Source organism: Gymnogyps californianus, chromosome Z (genome assembly GCF_018139145.2).
Source record: "Gymnogyps californianus isolate 813 chromosome Z, ASM1813914v2, whole genome shotgun sequence".
NCBI classification, from domain to species: Eukaryota; Metazoa; Chordata; class Aves; order Accipitriformes; family Cathartidae; genus Gymnogyps; species Gymnogyps californianus.
In genome coordinates, this window is record NC_059500.1 from 72,439,038 (window position 1) to 72,465,721 (window position 26,684).

Sequence of the window (26,684 nt, forward strand, 5' to 3'; positions counted from 1 at the left end):
GGAAGGTTAGCCTATAATATGGACGCTAATTTTATTAAAGTGTCAGGAAAGAAAGAGTAAGGGATACTGCCAGGCAGTATTTCTGCTTGTGTACTTGTCGTGGTTTAACCCCAGCCAGCAACTAAGCACCACGCAGCCGCTTCCCCCTCCCAGTGGGGTGAGGAGCAGAGAAAAAAAAAAAACGTAAAACTGGTGGGTTAAGAACAGTTTAACAACTAAAGTAAACTAAAATATACTACTAACTAAGAATAATAATATTATAATAATTGTAATGAAAAGGAGTATAACAACAACAAAAAAAAAAAACAGGAAAAGACAAGTGATGCACAATGCAGTTGCTCAGCACCCACTGACCGATGCCAGAGCAGTGATCCGCTGCCCATCCCGGCCAACTCCCCTCTGTTTATATACTGGGCATGACGTTCTATGGTGTGGAATACCCTTTTGGCTAGTTCGGATCAGCTGTCCTGGCCATGCCCCCTCCCAGCTTCTTGCACACCTGCTTGCTGGCAGAGCATGGGAAACTGAAAAATCCTTGACTTAGGATAAGCACTACTTAGCAACAACTAAACCATCAGCGTGTTATCAACATTATTCTCACACTCAATCCAAAACACAGCACTGTACCAGCTACTAAGAAGAAAAATTAACTCTATCCTATCCGAAACCAGGACAGTACTGTAACTGGTTTGTTTCTCGTGTGTGTATGATGTGTAATTTGAATTTGCATTAACGCTTGCATAATTTTGTGTTATGCTTGTGTTTGGGTGGTGGGGTTTTTTATGTTGCAATTTGGTATTCTAAACACTGGTAACTTCCATTTGTGGTTGAATAAATTATTTTATTAACACTTCTGTTATGGTCACTGTTCAAGGTCTAAATCCTGTTGTTAAAAGGTAACACTTTTTTGCTTTAATCACTTAAAACCTTGGTGAAAACATCGGGTCTTTGTCTTCACTGTTCAAAAAATGTAATTTCACTTTAAAATAAGAAGGTTGATAAGCTGATGAATGTCTTGTCTCTATAGCTATCTGAAATAATTTCCAGGTGAGAAGATAGCACTGGACTCCTTATACCGATTTTAAACCTTTTCCTATCTAGAGCTTTTACAAAGAGAGCACTAAGTATTAAATTACCTTTTCAGGAAATAAAAGCGCAGCTTTGTTAACATGGTCTGTACCCTACTGTGTAAGAAAGCTTTAATCCTGGTACATCTGCCCTGCCCTCTGGTGGTCACACAAAGGCCATCCGAGAGTCTGGTTTTAAATAAACTGGAAGGTTGCCTCTAAGAAATCTTACCTCCATCTGCTACCAAAAAAAAAAAAATTATGTTTGCTCACTTTTAGTGGTTTACAGAGAAGGTACAAAAGAGTTAGACTTTTCCCTATTGTGTTTCAACTACAGTTTTGCAATCCTGTGGTAGCAGCAGAGACATACGTCTTGGACATTAAAGTAACATAGTAGGATTGATGACACTGCATGTTATATGGTGCTTTCTTCTTCTCACCGTATTTTGGAGATCTCCTTTCATATAGTTGAAATGAAGGGCAAAGATTTGTTTTTCTGAATGCTAGCTTGCCATTTTTGTCTGATATTTTTAGATGCATTGAACTTTGCACAAATACGGTAGCTGTACTATTTAATTCCAAATTAAAGTTTTGTGTTCCAGTGTGTGCTTTCATTCTGGAAATTATTGGCTGTTCTTCTGTAATCTTAATAGGAACAGAGACAGAGAAGTTTCTTTTTCCTATTTAAAAAAAATCTTTTGAATGTTTCACTAAAGCTTTTCTGCCTTTCTCCCTCTGCCACATGATTTGCACTTTATCACTCCATTTATTTTCCTTCCGGTTAAGGATACAGAAATTGGTAAAGTTCAAAATGCCCTAAAGGATCTAATCTGAATTTATGACTGTTTCATTTTGAAGCAAATCTGATACACATGTCTTACAGAGATGCAATCTTGTTTTATAAGCCACTGAGGTTTTTTAAGTATAGACTATGAATCTGATCCTGCGAGCTAGTAGTAACATAAATAGATGTTATGTAATGGTTCACGAAGTCACCAGGAAGCATCAGGTTCTTATTCGGAAACTGCTGAGGGAAAGACTTGTATAATACCACTGGGGTTTTTTTCCAAGAAAATGGGAAACGTTCTTTTTTTTTTTTTTTGTCACACTTAGTAAGTGTGACTTCTCGTAAAGGATGTTGTAATCTTTTTACAGTGATATATGCACTGAAGATTCTACATGTAAAATTCACTCAGAAGAGTAATCTGAATCTTCTGTTGAAATTGCAGCTGAATCGGGCTGCCAAACGAGAGCTTATGCTCAGACATATGCAAGGCTGAAATCACAAGATATAGGGTGGAATATTTGAATTAGAACTACTAGAAATTACTTGGACAAAAGAAGTTATGAAACCTAAGACAGAAATCTGTATTGTGAATAAGAAAGCTTTTTTTTTTCTTCAGCTTGTGGAGCCAAAGGTTGGAAAGAGGGTAAATGTTCCAAGTTTACCTCATCAATGAAGAAGGAACAGGCAATTGCAGGCCTACTCACTTGCAAAATATAGCTTTAGTGATGCGATGTTAAAAGGTGTGTGAATGTCTCTGTGTGTATATAGATGCTTATATTTTTAATGAAATGTGTGTTAAATACTGTATATTTATCAGTATATTGGAAGGTTTATAACTGAAAAAACTTGAAAGACAGTGGAACAAAGAAAACTTCCATTTCCTTCTTGTCCAAGCACCATGATGCAGTGGTCCAATTATGACAATTTTTAATAAAAATAAGGAGGGGAGAGTATAGATAACTCTCATATGTGTATCCTGAGTCCATTGAGGTTCTCATGGCAGAGGTCATGCCCTGTAAGTTCTTTTATAGAAGGTTTGTGTAGAGCTCTCTCCTGAAGTACTCTTGTATATAACTTCACCATTAGGGCTTTTGTTTTTATAAGCAATAGCAATTAAATGTCTTCACCCAATAGCTGCTTTCTTCACAGAAAAGCACTTTGAGTGGAAGTGCACCACAGAGGTTGGAAATTCATTCTTTTACCATGCAGGTTCCTTTTCCTGTTGTGCTTGATTAGGATAAGAACGAACCAGAGGTACAGTACTATTTCATTCCTATGCAAAACTAGTAATAATGACCAACAAATTATGTTCAGTGAATTGGCAAGAATGTTTGGCATCTTAAGTAGATATACTTCATATGCAGCTGCAATAGTGTAAGCTTGAGATGAGAAATGACTTTCCTCTTGTCATTTGTTTTATGAACAATAATATCTTTGTTGAAGTCTTACTGCCTAAGATGACCGCAGGTACTGTGGGATAAGGGAGACACCTGCTTTTGTGAGGACTGTGGGAGATCCCAAGCAGGGGTGTTTTGAGTAGGTGTGGCTTACAGAAAACAAATACTTCTGAAATGATCACTTTTTAATTAATCCAGAATTTTTTTATAAGTCTTGATTAGTTTATGAAAAATGCACGTCATAGCACAGACAAAGTACACAAATGAGATGGGAGTATTTAAGGATTTAAGTTTTGCTTTGTTCAGAGCTTTGAGAAGCATCTGCTGCTCAGAGGGAAGGATTGCCTAAACGTGGGACAGAGTCATGGGGAACATGCAAATTCAGTCACTTTGAAGGGGAGGTTACTGCACTGGCTGCAGTATGCTGCCCAATGGTTTTTGGGAGCAATCGGATGGACTGCTGGTGCCTAGAAACTTCAGATGAACGGACCCTGTATGGGTGAGGCTTTACTTCACATGTGCAATAAGCACATGGGAACTACTGCAGAATTAATTTGTGGACATGCCTCAGCTGCGGTGCCTTGGGGACAGATCAGACGATGTGCACATGGCTTTAGTTGGACGACAGCAATGTTGCTCTTCACATGTGCGGTTGTGGTGGTGCAACTGGGGGCCCAGGTGAATCTAAAACTTCTTTCAAGTTTAGACAAGTCCGAGGTCTTGCTGTGAACTCTGCACGCCCGCACTACCTGCAGCTGCTGCCTTTTAACTCTGTGGCCTTGCAAGAGCGCTAAGTAGGTAGCTGCTGTGTATGTGAGGCTTCAGCGGACCATGTGCTTGCATGGGAAAGCCGGTAAACACCGACGCGTGCAGTACATGCATGGGGACAAACACCAGTATGTGGCAGGGGTGGTGGTGACCCACTTCACCTGGACTTCTGTTACTGGAGCTACCTACTGCGGTGCCTTGTGCCTTTGCAGGCAAGAATGAGAAACCGACCCTATCTTTGCAAGATGTCCGCGGGTAGGGGTGTGGTGTGGTTGTGGGTGCGGAACGGAGGTAATGGCGGGAGGACTGGGACAGGCGGGCGCTAGGTGCAGCGCTCCCCTGACAGCGGCTCTCCATCGCGCCTGGGCCTCAGGGAGGAGGACTACAGCTCCCAAGAGGCTTTGCACATCCCGCGCATGCGCACACGAGGATCCGCGCCTCCATTGCGGCGGCGGCTCTCGCGGCACCCAGCGCCCTCTTCTGCGGGCAGGGGTAGGGGGCGCGGCCACGGGCCGGACTACAACTCCCAGCGGCCCCTCGCACATCCCGCGCGTGCGCACGGCGCCGGCCCGGTCGCACTCCGCCGTTGTCGCCGTAGGTGGGTGGGGGGAAGGGAGCGAGCGCGGCGGTGAGGAGGAGGGAGGGGGGGTGAGAGTTGAGAGTTCAGCCGCCGCTGTCGCTGCCAGCTCGGACTCATGATTCCCATATGCCCGGTAGTTTCGTTCACCTATGGTAAGTAACGGCGCTCGGTATGTATGTGTGTCCGTGCGCGCGGAGAGGGAGGGGTTGCGGCCCGCGCGCGCAGGGCGGGGGGGGAGCGGGACGGGACGGGGGACGGGGGGGGTGTCCTGAGGCGCCGTGTCTGACCTGGCGCTCGCGCGCTCTTTCTGTCCCTTGTCTGTCTGTCCCCTTCTCTCCCCCCCCCCTTCCCCCCCCGCCTCCCCCTCCCCCCTCCTCCTGCCGGGCCTCCTGTCATGGCCCCGACCGCCGCCGCCGCCTCTTGGTTATCGTCGACACAGTGCCCAGCCGGCTGGGAGAAGATGCCAAAATGGCCACCGGCAACTACTTTGGATTCACCCATAGCGGGGCTGCTGCCCAGTATAGGTAACCACCGCGACCCCTCCCTGCCCCGCCCCGCCCCTCCCTCTGTCCGGGCCCGCAGCCCCCTCTCCCCTCTTCGCCTCCGGTCCCATGTCTCTGAGCGGGATCTCCCCGCCCCCTCGGGGTGAGGGCTCGGGACTGCTCCCATCCCCCGCCCCGTGCGGGGGCCTTTTCTGCACCCCGCTCCTCCGGGATGGTTGTGCCTGGGACCCTTCTGGTTGTCTGCCCTGCCCGCGGGTGTGTTTTCTTGCTCTCCTGGTAAGGGCCTCCCTGTATTCCCAGTGGTGTGAGGGTGGGGAGGTGGAGCAGGGCACCACAGAGGAGGAGGAGAATCAGCGGCAGCATCAGGTCCCAAGGCCCTTAAATTAAAATGGCCACTTGCAGTCAACACCACCGGCGAGTTACCGTCTGCCGCCCCCGGGCCCTTCTCCTCCTTCAGCTTCAGGGAAGATGAGGCTTGCTCTCCAAGTCTTTGCCCCCACTTATGTCAGTGTGGGAGGACAGAATCCTTTTTAACGTAGGTTAGAACCCAACCTATGGGAGACTGGATGGATAAGGGAAGAGCTGAAGCACCAGAAAATACAGGGGACTTCATTCCATTGAAGCAATGTTATAATTAATGTCTCTAAGAAAGTAGAAAGATACTTTCAGGGCCAGGCGCCTTTTAGAAAGATTTCCTACTTTGATATCTAAGACCAGGAGCAGGTCTTCTAGTGGACCTTGGGGACCTGTAACTGTACATCTTGTACAGACACACTACCATAAGTCTTTGTATCTTTGTAGTTTTCGTGTGTCCAAATTGTGTATCAGAGTGTTAAAAAGTAATTTGTAGCATCTATTATCTCACATTTTCTGAAATCAGATTGCTTAATTTGGCAAAAACCAGATACAATCAGGAACATCTTCACATTTTTGGCTTGTATTGGAGTAGCACCTTAAAGTCCACATTTGAATCTACATTACTCGTTTCATAAATATGTAATAAAGACCTTCCTTGATGCCTAAGTCTTGGTTACTGGGAAAAACAGAAGAATAAAACAAATATATGAGGGATTATTAGCAAACGAATGCAGGTGTGTGGTACTGTTAACTAGCTAATAAAAATTGCATACCTGACATAGTTTCAGGAATATACAGTTTTATGGAGGACTTGGAATGACTCCCAATCTATTCTTTATATATTTTTTTTCCTGGAAATGGACATAAAGTGCATTAAATTTCATTTACTCCAATGCTTAATAGTTAAAGGAGAGGATTAAACTTAGCTCGTCTTCTCGTTCTTTTAAGATTAGGTGCTCACAGTATGTTTATGTTTTACTTGACAGTTATAGTGAAATTTGAAACTGAGTTGTCATGGGGTATCAAGGAGTTTCTGAATAGGATTTTCTTTTTTTTTGTAAGTAAGCAAATTAAGTGAGTAATAAACTGAGATCCGTATGTCTGCAGTTTTGAAGTGGAGATGAATTTTTAAAATTATTATTCCGTTTTTTGTGGAGCTGAGGTGGTCCGTAGACTTACGAACCTGAACAACTCATTTGAAATTTCCTCTTGAATCGCAATATAAAAACATAATTGGAATAACATTGAAGTTCAAAACTTGTTTTCATAGTTGATCCTAAATATGTTCTTGAGCAAATGGAGAAGTGATCAAAAGAAGCTTTTTCCTTTGGTATCACAAGTGCAAGATACTATTTCATTTGCTATCAGTAAAAGACGCTACATCCTATAAATGGTTTGTATATTTGCCATATCTGAAAGTGAAGAGACACAGCAATCAGTGTTAAAGCAGTCCTTTCATAAGAATGAATTTAATATTTTGAGGAGAAAACACAGGAGTCACTTAAAATGTCTAAAAGGGAGCTCACCTTCATGAGGCAGACTTGACAGGTCCTTAGTAGCTTGTTTAGAGTGCTACAAAATGTATATTCCACTCCATTATGTTTGAGAGAGAGATGGTGGTGGCACGGGAAGATAGTAAAAGATTTAATATTGCAACAAGTCCTCTAAGATTGTTACCAGTATTTGAAGTAACAGTTTATAGAATAATAAAATTCTTGCATTCTTAGAAATGAGGATAATAGATAAACAAATGAATGTTTATCTGCATAGTTAATACATGGGTGAGCCTCATAAATCTAAAAAAAAAAAAATTCTGGCCACAGAAATAATCTATGGATTGTAAAAAAGTTCCTCAAAATAGCAAGTTGTTTTAGGAGGGCAAATCAGACACTTGCAATTGAAGATCTTAGTTCTTTGATATATGCCGTTTAGAAGTCCTAGTATAGTTTTTATAGCAAGTAACCAAAATTTTCATAATAAACACATTATTGGTCACGTTTTTGGGGGTTCTGTCTTGGCAAAATGGCTGTAAAAAATTCTGATGTATTGGGAGAACTTTAGGCTGCAACTTTAAGGGAATCTCAATCAGTGCTCCCTAATGATAATGCATAGAATCCTGTTGATTTCAGCACTTCAGCTAAGTGCAAAAAATCTGTGCAATTCTTTTTAGGATACATGCCTTTCTTGGAATATCTCAAAGTATGAAACTGTTAAATCTTCAGCTGGAGACATGCAGAAAAAAAACCCCAAAACTTTGCATCAGAAAGAAGAGAGTCTAAATAGTTTCTGATCAATTTCAAAGAATAGAATAGACTATTTCAGTTGGAAGGGACCTACAATGATCATGTAGTCTAACTGCCTGAGCACTTCAGGGCTGACCAACAGCTAAAGCATGGTGTTAAGGGCATTGTCCAAATGCCTCTGAAACACTGACAGGCTTGGGGCATCAACCACCTCTCTAGAAGCCTGTTCCAGTATCTGACCACCCTCTCTGTAATGAAGTGCTTCCTCATGTCCAGTCTAAACCTCCCCTGGCACAGCTTTGAGCCATTCCCACGTGTCCTGTCACTGGATCCCAGGGAGAAGAGACCAGCACCTCCCTCTCCACTTCCCCTCCTCAGGAAGCTGTAGAGAGCAATGAGGTCGCCCCTCAGCCTCCTTTTCCCCAAACTAGACAAGCCCAGAGTCCTCAGCCGCTCCTCGCAGGATATTCCTTCCAGCCCTTTCACCAGCTTTGTTGCCCTCCTCTGGACGCATTCAAGGACCTTCACGTCCTTCTTAAATTGTGGGGCCCAGAACTGCACACAGCCCTCAAGGTGAGGCCACTCCAGTGCTGAATACAGCAGGACAATCACCTCTTCTGACGGGCTGGTCATGCTGTGTTTGATGCACCCCGGGATGCGGTTTGCCCTCTTGGCTGCCAGGGCACGCTGCTGACTCATACTGAGCCTGCTGGCTACCAGCACCCCCAGATCCCTTTCTGCAGGGCTGCTCTCCAGCCACTCCTCTCCCAGTTTATCCTTGTGCCTGGCATTACTCCGTCCCAGGTGCAGAATCCAGCATTTGGACTTGTAACATTTCGTCCCATTAATGATTGCCCAATGCTCCAATCTATCTAGATCCCTCTGCAAGGCATCTTGTCCCCCAAGAGAGTCACCAGCACCTCCCAGTTTGGTATCATCAGCAAACTTGCTAATGGTGCATTCAACTCCTGCATCCAGATTGTTGATAAATACATTGAACAGAACTGGCTCTACAGTTGAGCCCTGAGGAACACCAGTGGCGACTGGTTGCCCGCCAGATGTAGCCCCATTCACTACAGCCCTTTGAGCCTTGTTGTCCAGCCAGTTCTTCTCCCAGCACACCGTGAACCCGCTCATCCCACAGTTGGACAACCTGTCCGGAAGCATGCTGTGAGGGACAGTATCAAAAGCCTTACTAAAATCCAGAACTACATCCACTGCCTTCCCTTCATCCACTAGGTGGGTGACCTTACCATAGGAGGATATCAAATTAGTTAAACAAGACTTTCCTTTTGTGAACCCACGTTGACTGTGCCTGATGATTGCATTGTTCTTTAAATGCCTTTTAGTAGCACCCAGTATGATCTGCATAATTTTTCTGGGAACTAAGGTTAGACTAACAGGTCTGTAGTTTCCTGGGTCTTCCCTCACGCCCTTCTTGTAAACTGGAGTAACATTGGCTAGCTTCCAGTCAGCAGGGACCTCCACAGACTCCCAAGACCTTTGGTAGATGATCAAGAGGGGTTCTGCTGTAACATCCACTAGCTCCTTCAGCAGTCTGGGATGAATCCCATCAGGCCCCATGGACTTACGAACATTCAGTTGATACAGCTGGTCCCTTACAATTTCAGTGTCCACAAATGGAAAGTCACTGTTCCCGCGGTTGTAGTCTTCCCACTCAGAGGACTCAAAGGAGAAAATCTGCTGTACTAAGTGATACTTGAAAGATGCTTGTAATAAAGGTTTTCTGTATTTAATTGTAGGCTTATTGGAGACCAGTATAAACCCTGTTGGAATTCCAGTTTCTCAAAATGACAATATTCTAATTTGCATTAACAGTAGTGAAGGGACAACATATTAGAACTATTGGGTTCAAGGAAATAGCCTCTTTAAATCCACAACTGAAAGGACTATGAAGCTATTATTGGCATAGAAATCACTGCGTCTTCCTGTGATTCTAGTTGATGTGTGGCCAAGGTGGATCATTTAAATACTCTCTTATCCTTCACATGAAGGATAAATTAAAATTTATCCAAGGAGTATAGTCTTAACATTAAATACTGATATTTGAAGCAGTTGTAAAGGCCAGATTGGTAGCTGCTCAGGTGTTAGATCTTGGATTTGGGAAATTCATGAGTAGTGTGTGCAGGAGTTGATAATGTATGTACTGTTGTAACAGTGTAAGCAGTATAGTTCCCTGAATTGACTAGATAAGAAAGGAAATAGATGTCTGTCTTTCTTAGTTCATAAATACTACTTTTCATAAAACACATTTGAAATCTTAACTCGTTTCATATTTAATCAAAGGCAGCAAAAGAGCTGAGTGCCCTTTAAACCTGTAAATAATGGATTAGAAGCATTCTTGTTCCTTTCAGTGTTGTCACTGCATAAAATTTCCTGCTGCCCCGCTCATTCAAAATTCTGTGTGTGCACTACTCAGTAATAATATCATGTCTTAATGAGAGAAGCATTAGATTATGCAAATATCAATACAGGAGATTTCTCTGAATATTGCAATACCTTTACAATTTGTGCTATCAGCTAGTGGTGGTATTGGGGCCTAAGATTATAAACCTGCATGAAATGCAAACTTCATCTGTTACTTATTTAAGTAACTGTATTAATCCATCTGTTTAGGAGCCTGAAATAAATGTGGAATTTGGTGACAGTAGTCCTCTTTTCTTTGTGTGTGGATGCTCTGTAGGTCACCTGAACCATTGTGTGTCTATTCACTTTGAAGTGAACAACCTAATATTGGCTTGTCTCTCATGTAAAAAATATTAGCATTCTTGATTCCGTGCTGGAGAGAGGCATAGTTATGGTTTTATTCTAAAGTTGGCTGATTGAAATATGGGGATGCTGGTGGAGGATAGAGGCATTGAGAAATGTTTGGACAGAGAAGTGTGCAAATGTGGTAGTCTCATTTAATTAACCTTGTGTTAAGATTTTGGTTTCTGTTAAGAAGATAAAGAATCTTCAAGTGTCTGAGTTTCATCTTAGTGATATTCATACCGTGTCTCTGCTCTAATGAGACAGGACACAGATGGGAGATTCTTGGGTAGTTAGGAGTGATTTGTTAACTTTGAATTGCCTTCAAGTAGCGTGAATATTACTAAGTGTGGTGAGCCCTCACAGATAAAGGCAGTTTTAGCAGTTCAGGTCTAGAGCAGACCACAGTGCCTGTGAGTTTAGGTTAAGATGCATTCTTCTAGGCAGTCATGTGGAAGTTAACTCTTCCAGTTTTAGCTGTTTTGGAATTCAAGTGCAGTGCGTGGTGTTACAGGATATTCAAGGCTGGTGCAGAACAGCAAAGGAAGGTGAAAAGCTATGTATGGATAAGTTGGCTATTGAGAATTGTTTGGGGGTGGAGTGTTTTTTTTCACTTTTGCTAGTACTTCTAATTAACTTTACTTTCGTCTTCAGTGTCTGCCCCAGTTACCTCTTCTTCAGCTAGATACTGGTTTCAAAAGTATTCAATCTTTCAGAGACTTCAGGGCTGTAATTCACACAGGCTTACCAGCCCAAGCTTGAAGTATCACTAAACGTGATTCAGACTTGTACTGGTGGACAACAGGAAGATAAGGACAATACTGAATAGGACTTACGGCTTCTTCTGAAGTGAAAATGTACTACTAGACTTAAACTTACGTTAAGAAAAACATTTTTTCATCTTACAGTATTGTGTTATATGCACCCCATTCTAAAATGCATGGGGAATGAAAGTAATCATAGTTTTATCATAGGATGAAGGTACCTATATCATAGTATAAAAACTCCAAATGCTTTCTTTCTGTGAATTTTATGCCCATGCTATCCTGAGTTGCATCACATCTTAAAGCATGTGTATTTTTAGCAAAAGAGACTTCACTGAATATGATAGAGCTGTGTGGCACTCTTTTGTTCAACCAATGTTAGTCTTAAGTGCTATCCTAAACGTGCTGTTCTAGCTTACTTAACATACACAAGAAGCCTCCAGTAAGCTACTGCAGTTTATAAGAAGATTTTGATAGACTTATTTTCAAATCAGCGAGGTCCCACTCTCAAAGGAGGTATGCCAACATTAGAAAAGCAATGAGGGGCTCTGGGTTTGTTAACATGGCCTGTATGCCGGTATTGCAGTTGACTAATGATGGGGAGACAGAGGAGGTGGTGGTAATTGGGGAGGAAAGGTGCCTCACTATTCGGAGGAGCCTTTGTCATTTTTAGGAGGGAAGTCTGCCAGCTAGTTGAAATTTGTAGCAGGCTCATGTCTTTAGGAACCAAGGACTTTGTGAAGCTTTTCTGTTAATGGTATAGTTACGTCCTTTGTAGTTGTAACGTCAAAATGGATTAATGGTTGTAGGCTTAACTCTACGGTGTTAAACTACGTGTAAAAATTTTGTGTGCTACTAAAATGCAACAACGGTAGGTTAAAGTATAGTTGCATTATTGGTATTAGAAAAGCAAAGTAGTAGCTTAAGGCAGGAAATACAGAACGTTTTAAGAATTGAATAAAATTTTCCATACCAGTGAAGTTTCTTTCCTTTTATAGAGAACTTGCCAATTTTAGCATTTTTTTCTGTTTAACATCTTCATTAATGATCCGGATGATGTGGCAGAGTGTACCCTCAGCAAGTCTGCTCATGACGCAAAACTGGGAGGAGTGGCTGATACGCCAGAGGGTCACGCTGACATCCAGAGCGACCTCAGCGGGCTGGAGAAATGGGCTGACAGGAATCTCACAAAGTTCGACAAGGGGAAGTGCAAAGTTCTGTACCCAGGAAGGAACAACCCCAGGCACCAATACATGCTGAGGGTCACCCAGCTGGAAAACAGTTTGGCAGAAAAGGACCTGGGGGTCCTGGTGGTGAGCCAGCAATGTGCCCTTGCAGCAAAGAAGGCGAATGGCATCCTGGGCTGCATTAGACAAAGTATTGCCAGCAGGTCGAGGGAGGTGATCCTTCCCCTCTAACTCAGCACTGGTGAGGCCACACCTGGCACCCTGTGTCCAGTTCTGGGCTCCCCAGTACAAGAGAGACATGGACATACTGGAGCGAGTCCAACAAGGGGCCCACAAAGATGATGAAAGGACTGCAGCATCTCTCCTATGAGGAAAGGCTGAGAGAGCTGGGACTGTCTAACCTAGAGAAGAGAAGGCTGAGGGGGACCTTCTTCATCTATATAAATACCTGAAGGAAGGGTGCAAAGAGGACAGAGCCGGGCTCTTTTCAGTGGCGCCCAGTGACAGGACCAGAGGCAATGGGCACAAACCGAAACACAGGAGGTTCCCTCGGAACATCAGGAAACACTTTTTTACTGTGTGGGTGACTGAGCGCTGGCACAGGTTGCCCGGGTAAGCTGTGGAGTCTCCATATCCTTGGAGACATTCAAAAGCTGTCTGGACACGGTCCTGGGCAATGGCTCAAGGTGGCCCTGCTTGAGTGGGATTGGACCCCCAGATGACCTCCAGAGGTCCCTTCCAACCTCAGCCACTCTTTGAGTCTGTGATTTTGACAGGGAAAATGTTAGTAGTTGGTACTTTTTCAGGCAGACGTAACATCTCAAGCTCAGTTCTTTTTGTCTTGCATGTTATCATTGTGAGCATGGCTGTTGGCTAGACTTGAATAAAATCAATGTTTTGATAGTGAAAGCAATGAGCTGTCCATTGTGTGCAACTGACTAAAGGGAGGTAGATATAGAGCATATATTGCATCACTCTTACAGACACTTGCAGTTATGTTGTGATGTACGGTGAGGAAAACATTGCAGAATTTGATTGGATTTAAACCAAGTCATGAGACTAAATGTGAAGATAAAGCAGTAAAGGTGTATTGAAAACATGAGGATATTCATCTTTGAGGTGAGTTATTGGTAGTATATGGTTTAGCTATCTAGTAGCAATCAGTATTTTTTGTTTTAATGGAATGACACAAGGATGTTTTTAGAAACAAGAAAGAAGAAGGGAAACTCAAAATTGCTACAAAGAACTGTCTTTTTTAGGCCTTACGTAGTTGAACCATAGAATACATTACCAGGAGCTGCTGAAATTTAACAGAACTCAAGTGAGGATTGCACATTTGCATGCCTTCAGGCTTCTCTTTGGATTCTTAGTGAATTGTGTTACAAACAATGTTCTGTTCACAAAATTGTAATAATAGGGAATAATAATTTTCATTAAAGTTCTAAAAATATATATTCAGTCTTCATCGAAATTTTATGCCCGGAGTGACAGGCTCTAGAAAAACAGAAGTAAAGTCACTTCTAAAGTAAAACTTAATGTAGTGCGATATTACATTTCACTGTTTTATGCTGTTTATTGTCAAGTGTGGTCAGGAGGAAAAAAGCTCACTTGATTTTTTAATTATTATTTGGTTTTTGCTTTGCTCTGCCCAGGTTCTATTAACACACCTGAAACTTCATCTGACCAGTTATTCAGTAGTGCTTCTTCCTAGGTTAGGATCTGAAGAAGCAGCAGATTGTACTGCTTCTTTCAGTTTTTGTAGAGTTAGGTCATACTTGTTTTAGTCTTCGTATCCCTGAAAGAAAAACTGCAAAACTATTCTGCTACTAGTAGAATAATCTATGAGAAATCTGGCAGTTAGGTCTCAACAAATATGGTTTCCTTAATGCTAAAATGTTCAAATGTTCTTAAAAGTTGGAATTCAAGAAATAAGTCTTCATTAGTGGGGGGGGTTTAGTTCAAGATAGTTGTATTTAAAGAATTATTTTAAGAGTAGCTTAAATGTTGTGCTAAGCTAGCTTGAAAATCACTTCTTTAAATGAAAAAAAATGAAAAAAAACCTGCAAGAAATATGTTTTAGAAGTTGTAATTTCTGAGGAAGCTTGTCGTTTGGATAGAGACAAAATTGATTTTAGTCCTGATCTCAACTCTATGTCAAAATAGCACTCTTCAGAAAACTAAAACTAAAAAATTTAAGATGTTCTTTGCCTCTAGGAAGAGAGTTTTCAGTGTTCAGCACCTGAGAGAGAGAGAGCGCGCGCTTTTTCGTTTTTCTTCGGCTTACATGCACAAGTGTTACAATTCATTTTTATTTTTAAATTAAATCAGTCAGTGTGATGAAAAGCAAGGCTTATAGGGAACCTTTTATGTGCCGCCTCTATATATACCTTTTACGTGCTATGTATCTTGTATGGAAATAGACTGCATTTTCCTGAAAATTTATTCCTCTGGCAATAATTGCTACAGATACCTCATTAAGTTTCTTATCACTTGACTTACTCCACAAATATGTTCATGTGTGTCCTGGTTTCGGCTGGGATAGAGTTAATTTTCTTCCTAGTAGCTGGTACAGTGCTGTGTTTTGGATTTAGTGTGAGAATAATGTTGATAACACGCTGATGGTTTAGTTATTGCTAAGTAGCGCTTATCCTAAGTTAAGGACTTTTCAGTTTCCCATGCTCTGCCAGCAAGCAGGTGTGCAAGAAGCTGGGAGGGAGCATGGCCAGGACAGCTGACCCGAACTAGCCAAAGGGATATTCCATACCATAGAACGTCATGCCCAGTATATAAACAGGGGGGAGTTGGCCGGGAGGGGCAGATCGCTGCTCTGGCATCAGCCAGTGGGTCGTGAGCAACTGCATTGTGCATCACTGGGGTTTTTTTTCCCCTTAAGGTTTGTTTTTGTATTCTTTTTTACCCCTTTTTTTGGTTATATTCCTTTTAATTACAATTATTATTATATTTTACTTTAGCTATGAAACCATTCTTATCTCAACCCACGAGTTTTACCTTTTTTTCCTGATTCTCCTCCCCATCCCACTGGGAGGGGGAAGGAGTGAGGGGGCAGCTGCGTGTTGCTTAGTTGCTGGCTGGGGTTAAACCACGACAATGTGGAAGATAAAATATCTTACAATCTTAAGTCATCTGACGTTATTACCTGGCAAAATAAATAGCAGTATATTAAAGTGTTGTATTTTCTTGGTATTGTTAACATGCAAAAAATAAATAAGGCTTTCTACTTTCAAATAACTTTTTTACAAATAAAGCCTCAACGCTTTTTTACTAGAAAAGGCCAATAGCTGGAAATTAAAAAGGACAGAAGCCAAATGTTCTACAGAAGAGAATTCCGTATTTATTTCTCAATTGCTCTTAATTCTCTGTCATTCTTGGGCTGATACATTACAGGAAATCCAGACCTTCTATCAGTGTTGCTATATAAAAGTAACTAGCAAGTGAGGGTTCTGCTATATTAGATCTAATAGTTATAACACAAGATCTCATCTAAGCTGTTTTTGTGAAAGAATGTTGCTCATTTACAAACCTACATTATATAGCTATTTAAGTTAGACAAACCTGTGTGGTTTTGGAACTGGAAAACAATGTTTTGCTAAGTGGACACCAATACTTCATTAATTGCTATTGATCAGCAATTTCTGCCTCCTACCCAGCTTCTGACTTAATACTTTTAAATGTGCTGCCAGCTTTTTTTCACTTTAGAAGTCCATATTTCTTTTCCTATATTAAAAACACTGCTACAGTTTCCTTGTTGAAGATCTTTGTGCAGTTCAGAAAAGGTTTTTAATTCCTGCTTGAATATTCTGGTTTTTGATAAGGGGAATAAAAATTACCAACAGAATTACAAAATTAATCTAGTTATTTTAATAACTAATATGGAGTAGTGATGGCTAATACCTTCTGTTTTGAGAGCTTGTACTCAGGGTGTGGACTTTTTGTTGCTGGTGTTTTAATACAACTTGGCCAAATGTAAGTGTTCAGGCTGGAATTTTCCTGTCTGTCTGTCTAGAGTTACACTTTTTTTTAAAGCTATAGTATAGCTTAATTCATTTTGTGGTGTTCTGTTGGGCAGGGAGATCTTCATAACTCTTTGATGCTTCAGTGTTTTGGAATGGAGACTTTGCAAATGAGAAAGAGTTTTACATGTTATACTGTTTCAGAATCACAGTTCTGAGTATACAGAGCAATATCAAATGTTGATACCATGAAAGCAGCAGCAGTGTTAGTCTTACGTCCAGCTTGCAAAGTATCAGAGCAAAATACGCACCTGCCTTGGGAGAACGTACTTCCACTTAGTGAAAGGAGTTTCATACACCGGACAGCAATGTGGACAAGGCCAATTTTTTGCTGTGGCCTTTGCTCTGGGATGAATTCTGCAAGATTGTGAGCCAGTGTGGCTCCTCAGCCCCCAGAAAATCAGATTGACATGGGATTGAGGATAGTGTGGAGAAAGATACATGGTCACAGCTCACTGTAGTCAGTCTTATCTAGGAAGTTTAATATCATAGTGGTATTTCATAATAAATGGCATTTGTTCTGATACTAATGCATCAGAAAGATTAGTATTTCCCATCATTAGTGTCAGTAGAAATTCGGTGGTGTTCAAAGATTTGAGTCAAAGGTGTTACACAAAAAAATACTTTTCTTGTGCACTGTAATACAATAATTGTGAATAAAGAATTAATTCTCTTGATCTTGAGGTTACTTAGGATGTAGAAGATGAGGGCAAGCTAGGTATACACTAGGGTGTAAAACTTTTGAATAGAAGCAAGCTGATTTGGGAGGAGGAAGCAAAGAGCATGGGGAAATAGCAATATGCATGTAGCAGTTTAAAGCAGGTAGGGAGAGACAAAACACATTAGGTAAGGTGCTGGAAATGACCTTCTGTAGTTGACTGAAACATACATCTACAAAACCTGGAGCAGAACAATTGAGTGCAACATGTAAACTGTAAACTGGCTCTGGCTGGGATAGTGAAGATGCAGTGAAATAGAAATCTGAGCTGGAAGATGAGCATCGAAGAATGTATGTTGTTCCTAGAAAATAGAAATTAAAGTCAGCTTGGTGGTGAAGCACTGTTATTATTATGATCAGCTAAAGAAATAGGTGTGGTATGAATAAAATATATTCTTTTTGAATGAAAATTTTTGGCAGAAGAGGTAATATAATGGCAATACAGCAGAGTACAATTTGAAGCTCCCAAGTCCTTCACCCATAACTTCTTAAATCAAAGAATGATGTTTATTTTGATAGTAAATTAAAACAGTGTAAGAATTGTAATACGAAGTTACATTGAATTGAATGGTCACAAACTGGGTTTGCCTTACGTAAATGTTGCTCTAGAGCTCATTTGTTTTTGAAACTGAAGCTTTGATAAACTAAGGAAAAAATTCTTGACAATGAGGGTGCTCAAACGCTGGAACAGGTTGTCTAGAGCAGACTTGCAATCTCCATTCTCGGAGATGATCGGGACCTGACTGGATGAAGCCCTGAGAAACCTAATGTAACTTTGAAATTAGCTGTGCTTTGAGCACTGGGTTAGAACAGATGACCTCCAAGTCTTTGTTTCAGCCTAAATTATTCTGTGATTTTTAAGCTCCACCTAGTTAATAAAGCCAATTGGACTGAGTATCTTTTCATGTGAAGAGAGCTGGAATTCCTTGAACTCAAAGGTGCTAGTAAGGATATTAGAATTTATTTTGGGGAAGAGAAGAACTGATCTACGAAGAAAACTGGCTAAGTTACCAGGTCAGTGAGTTAGCATGTTTCTCTGCTGTGCTGCAGTACCTGTTTGCGTGTCCTTAGCCCATAGAACATACAGAGTGATTTGGTTCAACTTTTTCTCACTGTGGTGGGGGATTAAGCTAAACTGAATTACTCTCTTTGTTGTGGTGAAGAACACGCATGTGGTTTGTTACCATAGCTCAGCTGACATACTGTATTTCATTGTTTCTCTAATAACTTGATCACGTGCCTAAATCTTTTGGAGTCTTATTTATTGGGACTAAGTTGAAATACTTGATGTGGTGCAGTATGGAAAATTATTATTTAAGGTAGAGATTAGTAAAAGAATTGTAGAGAAGTAGCTGGCAGAGGTGGTTAGTAGAATTAGAGGAGTGATTATCAAATAGGAATAATTGCAGTGGAGTTCCCTAGGGACTGGTTCTGAGTCTTACTTAGTATTTATGTTAGTATGGCATGTCATGATATTTGATGCAAGGAAAATATTGTTAATACACAGGTAACTTTACAAGAAGCTGCTCTGAGGAAGCTAGACTGTTTGGAAAGAAAGCACTGTCTGGAGCAGAGCGGGTAGCACAGCTGAAACTTCCATCTGAAATGATGCATACGGTTCTTGCCATCTGTAGTCAAGAAAGAAGAATAGATAATACTAGGATAGGTGCACAGATGAACTGCAAGAAAGATCAGTGGAATAGGGAATCTGGCAAAATAATCTAGGAGGAGGTAAGTTCATCTCAGCAAATGTGATGAGGCACTAATCACCAAACAAGGATAAAAACTCTTGTAAGTTAAATGAAGAAGTTGGCACAAAAATCTTTTTATGTAAATTAATTACATGAAAATGTCTGGTCATCTTAATGTTAAAAGGTTTTCAGTAAGACCATGGGGAGAAAAAGGTATGTCATAAACTTAGAAAAGATGTCACGGTGAATTTCTGTAACAGAATGTAACATAACTTTTAAAAAGGAGGAAGCAGTCAATTCTAGAATATTTTTCCTGCAGTCTTGCAAACTCGATCACTAGCTCTGCATGATGTTGCAGAAGCAAGGGGAACAGGTTTGCTAAAGTAAACATGGTCATAGAACTGTATTAGCCTTAGAAATCAAATGATTTGGGGTGTTAATTCTATACCATGATAAGAAATTTCGATACAAAAATAGCACCAAAAAAAACCAAAAAACCCAAGGTCCCGCACATGGGTCAGGGCAATCCCAAGCACAAATACAGGCTGGGCAATGAGTGGATTGAGAGCTGCCCTGCGGAGAAGGATTTGGGGGTATTGGTTGATGAGAAGCTCAACATGACCTGGCAATGTGTGTTTGCAGCCCAGAAAGCCAACCGTATCCTGGGCTGCATCAAGAGAAGCGTGACCAGCAGGTCGAGGGAGGTGATTCTCCCCCTCTACTCCGCTCTGGTGAGACCCCACCTGCAGTACTGCATTAAGCTCTGGGGCCCCCAACATAAGAAAGACATGGACCTGTTGGAGCGAGTCCAGAGGAGGGCCATGAAGATGATCAGAGGGCTGGAGCACCTCTCCAATGAAGACAGGCTGAGAGAGTTGGGGTTGTTCAGCCTGGAGAAGAGAAGGCTCCGGGGAGACCTTATAGGAGCCTTCCAGTACCTAAAGGGGCCCTACAAGAAAGCTGGAGAGGGACTTTTTACAAGGGCATGTAGTGATAGGACAAGGGGTAATGGCTTTAAACTGAAAGAGGGTAGATTTAGATCAGATGTAAGGAAGGAGTTCTTCACTGTGAGGGTGGTGAGACACTGGAACAGGTTGCCCAGAGAGGTTGTGGATGCCCTGTCTCTGGAAACATTCAAGGCCAGGATGGATGGGGCTTTGAGCAACCTGGTCTAGTGGAAGGTGTCCCTGCCCATGGCAGGGAGGTTGGAACTAGATGATCTTTAAGGTCCATTCCAACCCAAACCATTCTATGATTCTATGAAATGAAACTAACTCTACCAGAGTCTTGTTAATAGTCCTGCTGATAATGATCATAATCTCTTCACAATATTAAATAATGAAAACTCTCAGGTAGCTTTAATCATATATATTCTGAGGACAAAAGCATTTTCTTTGATAAACTGACTGGTACTTCATAGTGTGTTGTGAGCACTGTGTCGTATTTTGTAATAGTAACTTAAGCACAGTTTCATGAAACTTGGAAGAGCCAAATTAATGCTTCCTGGACAGGTCCCTGTTCATTCTTGCCCTCCCATTTTTTTGCCCTATTTTCCCTATGTATAACTTATGTGGGTTCTGGCACTAAGCAGATTTGTTTTGTAAGCTCCAATGTTTCTAACAATTCTACCATGTTAGAAAACAAGCCCAGCAAAAAAAATTCTCACCGTTTTCTGCTAGATGAATGAGTTAAATCAGTGTACTGAATAACATGACAAGTAGCAGAACTAGTACCAGGGATGGAATAGGATGGCATAGCCAGATTTGGTATATGGGAGGAGGGAAGAAGAAGAGTGGGGATATGGTGGAGCAAGACTTTCTTTGTGGGAGTGTTCGACTGTTGATGTGTTGAACTGCAGTCTGAGTTAAGCAGTCTGCTGTCTGTTTTTTCAGTTTAGTGTGTTTTTAGTAGATACATATGATAATGATAATTACCTCAGAATTTGTGAATATTTTACACTTCTGTACTGTTAGTTATGTAGATAATGCAGCCTAATTTTATAGACTGTTACTCACTTTCACTATCATAAAATAGTCTTCCTGAATTTTCTGGTGGAGTCAATTTCTCACCTTAAACTGGCAAAACAGAGAATCTTCCTATGTACGTCAAGTAGGAGGATTTGTTTCAAATAGTGGTTGGAGCTACACCAAAGTGTTTTAGGTCTTTTCCTTCTACTGTTATGCTAAGAAATTAAAAATAAAATGAACATAATTGTGAGTACAACTCACAACTGAATTAAATTTGGATGGAATGCAAGTGGTCTTTTAAGCAATCAGGTGCCTACAATGGGAAGAAGGTGGAGTCCAGGCATGGAAGTCCAATAGTAATGAAATTTTCTCTGTTTCTGCTGTAAGAATGTTTTTTTTAAATATACTGAAGTTAATGGGTTCTGCTGTAATTAAAATGACAAAATCAGTTTTTCTAAAAATAAATAAATAAAATTTACTAAACACAAGGGAGTAATGGAAATGTCTTCTGCAAAAATAATAGTATGTATAGTTAAAAGGTGCTTTGTTTCTGGTAGTTATGTCAGAGAGAATATTGCAGACTTTAGGAAAAAGTACTGTAACTTGTTCCTTTTGGTTTTGAGCATAACCATACTGCAATTCCATTGTGCCACTCAGTATGTTTGCTTCAAGTGAGATTTCATTTTTCTGTTTTCTTCTGAAAAAAAAGGGGATACTACCTCCTTGATAGGCATGGAGTTTGTTTTGAATTATCTTTTAATAGTGCTATGGAGACGTGAAACCCTACAGAGATTCTTAAATATTATTGAACAACAGTGCAGGAAGTGTACTAAAAAATTCAGAATCATCACTCAATGCCCGCTTCATATCATTGTTCCAGATAGTGATATTTTGCCCAGTTCACTTTTATTTGTTTAAAAATCAAAATAACTATTCTAAGCTTCTAATCATAAAGCACAGTTACACACCAATCTAGGACAATAATATTAGTTTCTGTTCAAATAATTAAACCTTAGAATCCATCATTTTTTATTTCCGCTGTTAATATTTAGTCATTCTTAGTAAATAGCCACATATTAATGTTCTACCTGCAAACTTTAGAGAGGCAGATTAGTCTCAGCATGTGCCTGGAAGATTGCCATAGCTGTGGTAGCAGTCTTTCTGCTTGATCTGACTGACTGTTCTTTTGACGCTTCATGTTGTGAGGCAGTGGACTTCTGTACAAGCGAGTGGGGCCAGCTTTTATAATTCTAAACTTTTGTGGGAGAAGTCCCCTATCAGAGGTGTGTATTTGAAGTGTCTCTGCCTTAAATATAAGAGTTCTGAGCTAATTTTCACAGAAGTCTTTAAAATCTCATTACTTTAATACGGTTTATTGAAAAACTTGATGTAAGTGCAGGTCAGTAATGAGCTCTCACAGAAAAGTAGTATTTTTCTTAATTTGACAGGTATGTCAGTTCTATTGAAGAACTACTAAAGTATTTAAAAACTTGTCGGTCATGAAAAGATAACAGTTTAAGACTTCTGTATTATTTTGAATGAAAGACTTGTGTTCCACTGCTTGAAAAAAAAACCAAAACAAACACCCCCCTTGCTAAGGCAGTCAACGCCTGCATGATATATGTGCATCCACAGAAACTTCAAAATGATGCAGCCTTTTTGATCGGGGTTGGAAGAGAGGTAATAAAAGCCATTAAAGTGTATGCCTAGCTAGATAGCTGCTCCAGGTCTGTTTGTGGAACAGGCATGTATTAATCAAATCTGGGATTTTGAAATGTGTAGGCATTAGCTTAGTATGTTGGATTAATCTAATTATTTAATTACTGTCTTTTTCCAATATAGCCAGCAGCCAGCTTCGGGTGTAGCCTATTCCCATCCAACTACAGTTGCTAGCTACACTGTCCACCAGGCACCAGTCGCTGCGCACACAGTTACTGCAGCCTATGCTCCAGCAGCAGCTACAGTTGCAGTAGCCAGGCCTGCTCCAGTAGCTGTTGCAGCCGCTGCAACAGCTGCTGCATATGGAGGCTATCCTACAGCGCACACAGCTACAGATTATGGTTATACGCAGAGGCAACAAGAAGCTCCACCACCACCACCTCCTGTCACTACGCAGAATTACCAGGTGGGTTCCAAAAAAAATTACTTCTGTTGTATGATTTTTAAATGATACGTTAAAAGGAGGAGGCCTTTTTGGGTAAGAGAATGTGATGGTATTTATATTGTTTTCTTCTGTGAATCACAGTTTGAGTACAACTCAAATTACTTAGTACTGAAAACTGATAGAATGTGAAATGACCGCAGTCTCATATGGCCCATGTAGAGGAATATCAGCTCTAGTACTGCAGGAAGTAAGGTTTAGATATTCACACAATAAGCAGTGAACTGATGTTTACCTCCAAGTGATACTGTGGAACTGCTGCGGAAAAGAGTAGTACTGTCTTGTCTCAGCTAGCTTAAATGTTCAAGTGGTGTGCAGTAAACTGGGTCATGGAACTGATGTAGCTGAAAAAACTGTTCCAGTAAAAATTTTCAGTAGAGGTGGAAATAGTTCCCTTGTCAGATTCCTGGGTGCCACAGGAGTTCTAGTACCAAACATACGAGGATAGAAGATTGCCCTAGGAGAGGAACTACCCTTTGAGTAGTTCTTGGGTACACTGTGAGATCACTGCCTAACCTCGTGTGGCTACAGGCTTCTACAAAAAGGAACTGTTTGTCTGTTTTCGTCTTGGATGTTGAAATAGTATGTCTCCTGTAATAATTTTTTAACTTTTTAGTCCTAAACTTATGAAGGCATTATCTAGATTCTAATTAGTATTTTGTTTTTTTTAAAAGGACTGTACTATTGCTGCATGTTCTCAATTCTTTTGTACAGCTTTTATAATTTGTTACTGTTCAGGTTTCGGGTGGGACAGAGTTAACTGTCTTCTTAGTAGCTGGTACAGTGCTGTGTTTTGGATTTAGTGTGAGAATAATGTTGATAACACGCTGATGGTTTAGTTGTTGCTAAGTAGCGCCTATCTTAAGTTAAGGATTTTTCAGTTTCCCATGCTCTGCCAGCAAGCAGGTGTGCAAGAAGCTGGGAGGGAGCATGGCCAGGACAGCTGACCCGAACTAGCCAAAGGGGTATTCCATACCATAGAATGTCATGCCCAGTATATAAACAGGGGGGAGTTGGCCAGGAGGGGCGGATCGCTGCTCAGGCATCAGTCAGTGGGTGCTGAGCAATTGCATTGTGCATCACTGGTTTGGGGGTTTTTTCCCTTTTTTTTCCCCTCTTCTTTTTTTTGTTATATTCCTTTTTTTAACAGTTATTATTATAATATTTCATTATTATTATTATTATATTTTACTTTAGTTATTAAACTGTTCTTATCTCAACCCACGAGTTTTACCTTTTTTTCCTGATTCCCCTCCCCATCCCACTGGGAGCAGGGGTGGAGCAAGGGAGCAGCTGTGTGGTGCTTAGCTGCTGGCTGGGGTTAAACCATGACAGTTACATATGGTAAGGGATCGTAACATAGCACGCTTTCAAGTAGCACATGTACTCATATTTACGAGGTCAGGTATTAGATGCATTCAGACAGAACAGAGAGTCTCCTAAACTAAATAATTCCAGTTTACGCAGGTTGGATGGAAAAGAGATTTTATTGTTAATATTTCTTGGAAATAAAAAGAACTTTTATACATTAGTACATTTCAGCTGTAGTAGTTCATGCCTTGCTACCCCTCAGTTGATCAGCTCTTTACGCTTTACTGTAAATATGGTGAGGATGAAAGAATATATGTACATACATACAGTGGTTTCCAGGCCCTCCCCTTCTAAGCTGACTGGCCATCTCCTGAGTTCTAGAGGTGTCGCATGGGCTACTTGCCTTGCCATTATAGACTAGATATGGTTCCCTAATGGACTAGTTGATACACCAAAAAGTAAAGGCAGCTTTAAAAGTATCACTTTCATACTCTAAAAAATATAACCAAGAAAGGTATTGTTAATGATGGGATTTTTAAAGCCAATACAGCATCATGTTTGTAAACTTGTGAATTTATTGTGGTTTGTAGAAATTCACATTTTGTGGAGATCTCTGGTGGTTTTTCACTTCATATTTTACAGAAATGTAATCTGATACAGTTATGAAAAACTAATGAAAGTAGTTCTTTTCAGTAACAAAAATAATTTGGTAGGGAAAGTGATTTAATAGCATGAGGTTAATTCCTGTATTAAGTCTGAAGAAGACCATCAGGGTTGTTTTCAGGCCAGAAGTATCTGTAAACATAAATTTAATTTAATGCATTTATTTGTGTATACTGTATCTGTAAATGTTTTTTTACATCTACTTTAGTAGATCAGAAGAAAATACATTGTTTCTTTGGCTCTGCTAATGACTTTTATTACTCCAGATATATACTTAAGGAAGAAATTTGCTGCTTTTTCTTTTGTGAATTTTTAGGATTCCTATTCTTATGTTCGATCTACTGCCCCAGCTGTAGCTTATGACAGCAAGCAATACTATCAACAGCCAACAGCAACTGCGGCAGCTGTGGCTGCTGCTGCCCAGCCTCAACCTTCAGTAGCTGAATCGTACTACCAGACAGGTGGGTGCATGATTCAAACTGCTGTCATTATACACAGTCTGTGTACTACTTTTAATACCTTAAAAAATAGTCTTTTGAATATTTCACGTTATCCAGATTTAGTTAGTTAGTTAGTTTTGTCATGTAATCTCTGTCAATGTGTAGAAAAATTTGCTGCACCTAGAACTTGAACATTATTGTGACGTTGCTATAAGTAGCTATCTGTGAGGTTTGGATTGTTATTAAATACACTCAAAACATACTTCTAGGCAAAATTCTTGTTGATCTGTCTAGAAACCTTGCTGAAGTAGGTTGAAATAGTCGATGGTGGGTTCAGATGATAACTTGATTTGAAAGACACTTTTTTAATTCTTTAGTTACTTAATGTCTGTAGTTCTTTAATTATTGGTATCATGAGTGCTACAAAGCATAAATCCTATTTACTTTTTTTTACTAGAATTAGAAATAATAGGAAAGTTTAGGTGTACTTTGGTTGAGTGTACTCTAGTAAAACCATTGAATGAGAAGGTTGTTTAAAAACATGGCAGCACATTTAAAAATAAATAAATAAATCTGAGGCTTACTAGTGTGAGCTGTGACATGATTAAACAGTTGTGTGATACATGGTGCACAATGCATAACCATGACTGTAAAGAAAAAACCCCAAACCACAACACAAAAACCCAAAACTAATCAAACAAAAAAACCAAAACAAAAACCACTTGTTACCCATTTATTTCCCAGCATATCGTTAAGTATCATTTAATATGGTTTGCATTTCATTCAACTAAAATATGTCAATGTTTGTACACTTTTATTTTCTATCCTAATTAGCTCCAAAAGCAGGATATAGCCAAGGGGCAACTCAGTATACCCAAGCCCAGCAAACACGACAAGTGACAGCTATAAAACCTGCAACCCCAAGTCCAGCAACAACTACATTTTCTATATATCCGGTATCCTCTACTGTGCAGCCAGTAGCAGCTGCAGCTACTGTTGTTCCATCCTATACCCAAAGTGCAACGTACAGTACAACAGCGGTTACTTACTCTGGTAAGAATTTTGCATATTATGTTGCTGGGATCTTTGCAGTTGCTACAGGAGAGGCTTTAAATACTCAGAATTTTAGCAGTTTATGTTTAATCACATCATAGACTACTGAGAGGTATCAACTAGTTAAATCATTGTAATGGCAAAATATTTTGCTGTATCTTTAAAAGAGGTCTGGTGTTTGTATGTGCCTATTTTGTTACATGTGAGAATATACAAAGTGTTGGCAT

General features: G+C 40.5%; 1 protein-coding gene and 1 non-coding gene across 3 annotated transcripts in view; both read left to right on the plus strand.

Annotated features, from left to right (window-relative positions):
- The first annotated feature begins 4,697 nt into the window (after window positions 1-4,697).
- Window positions 4,698-26,684, plus strand: part of ZFR (zinc finger RNA binding protein) — a 48,044-nt gene continuing 26,057 nt past the window's right edge. For both annotated transcript variants that reach the window (XM_050912824.1, XM_050912825.1), the window contains exons 1-5: window positions 4,698-4,751; window positions 5,039-5,123; window positions 22,672-22,954; window positions 25,281-25,425; window positions 26,239-26,457. In XM_050912824.1, coding sequence (XP_050768781.1) covers window positions 4,715-4,751; window positions 5,039-5,123; window positions 22,672-22,954; window positions 25,281-25,425; window positions 26,239-26,457 — 769 coding nt within the window. In that variant the 5' untranslated portion in view covers window positions 4,698-4,714. The remainder of the gene's footprint in view (window positions 4,752-5,038; window positions 5,124-22,671; window positions 22,955-25,280; window positions 25,426-26,238; window positions 26,458-26,684) is intronic.
- Window positions 19,184-19,320, plus strand: LOC127027877 (small nucleolar RNA SNORA66). Its single transcript, XR_007767839.1, has one exon. It is a non-coding gene; the product is annotated as a small nucleolar RNA SNORA66 (small nucleolar RNA).